This window comes from Nansenia antarctica, assembly GCF_963989245.1.
Source record: "Nansenia antarctica genome assembly, chromosome: 6".
Taxonomy (NCBI): Eukaryota; Metazoa; Chordata; class Actinopteri; order Argentiniformes; family Microstomatidae; genus Nansenia; species Nansenia antarctica.
Window position 1 is genome coordinate 7,355,135 of NC_137676.1, and position 1,215 is coordinate 7,356,349.

At 45.4% G+C, this 1,215-nt stretch overlaps 1 protein-coding gene across 1 annotated transcript in view; it reads right to left on the reverse strand.

The window, feature by feature from the left end:
- The window catches only part of LOC308161239 (synaptotagmin-2-like), a gene marked incomplete at both ends in the record, with an annotated part of 16,839 nt that extends 16,038 nt beyond the window's left edge, over positions 1-801 (reverse strand). Inside the window, 2 exons of the mRNA XM_080535224.1 lie at positions 1-83; positions 612-801. The exon at positions 1-83 is cut by the window's left edge and continues 75 nt beyond it. Coding sequence (XP_080391350.1) covers positions 1-83; positions 612-801 — 273 coding nt within the window. The remainder of the gene's footprint in view (positions 84-611) is intronic.
- Positions 802-1,215: the final 414 nt, after the last annotated feature.

The following is a 1,215-nucleotide window of genomic DNA, read 5'->3' on the forward strand; positions in this document are numbered from 1 at the left end:
GCACTTCTTGACGATGCAGAAGCAGCAGGTGAGGATCAGGATAGCAGCTACCACGGCGATGGCAATGATGGCCCAGGAGGGCACTGAGGTAGACGAGGACACACACACACACACACACACACACACACACACCCACCCACCCACACACACATACAGACACAGACACACACACACACACCCACACCCACCCACACACACACATACAGACACAGACACAGACACAGACACAGACACAGACACACACACACACACACACATACACACACACACACACACACACACACACACACACACAGAAGAGAACAGTTTGACATTTGACCAACCCATGATTTCCGTTGCTCATTAATGTGTGGGGCCAAAGTCATATATTTGTTAAGAGGCGCTAGTTTACAATTAGATTTTGTGCAAATTAGATTTCAGAGAAGGATCAATACATAATAAAGGGCATAATGTGGCTGGTCGATGCCTGCAGGGAAGGAACAGATCTAATCCCACAGCCATTGTTTCATCAATATGGACAGGTGAGGGTGTTGTTGTTGTTGTTGTTGTTGTTGTTGTTGTTGTTGTTGTTGGTCATGGCACATCCCACCCACTGACCACCAGACACTTACGTGGGATCTTGTCGATCTCATTAAGGAACTTATTCTTGATGTCGTCAAAGCCATCGTCCCTGCCGACAGACGAAGAGTTGTCTCCCGCGGTGGAGGAGACGGGGACGGGGGACACCGTTAAGGCACTGGCCCCGGTGGGCTCTGGTCCAACCATGGCCTCTGGCTTCTTCTTGAACAGGTTCCACTTCATCCTCGACGTCTAGGCCGCACACAGTCCCTGCACGGGACAGAACAAACAGAACGTTGTGTATCTATCTGGAGACTGATGAGCACTAATCAGCTAATCTCAATCGAGTGAAAACAAAACACGGTGCAGCAGCTTTCAGTCACGCTGCCGCATGCTCCTGGAACAAACTCCCTGAAGAAATCAAACAGGCCCAAACAGGCCACAAAATATTTGAATCTAAGCTAAAAACCTTCATGTTTTGCAGCAGTGAGGATTAAACACAAACACTTCTATCAATGTCTTTTATCCATGAACTATTTTCTTATTAAATGTTTTATCTATTTACTTCTTATATTTGGTTTTATTCATTGTAAAAAAAAAATCTTACTATGCTCCTCTTGCTGTATTTTTTAAATAATGTATGTAAAGCACTTTGAA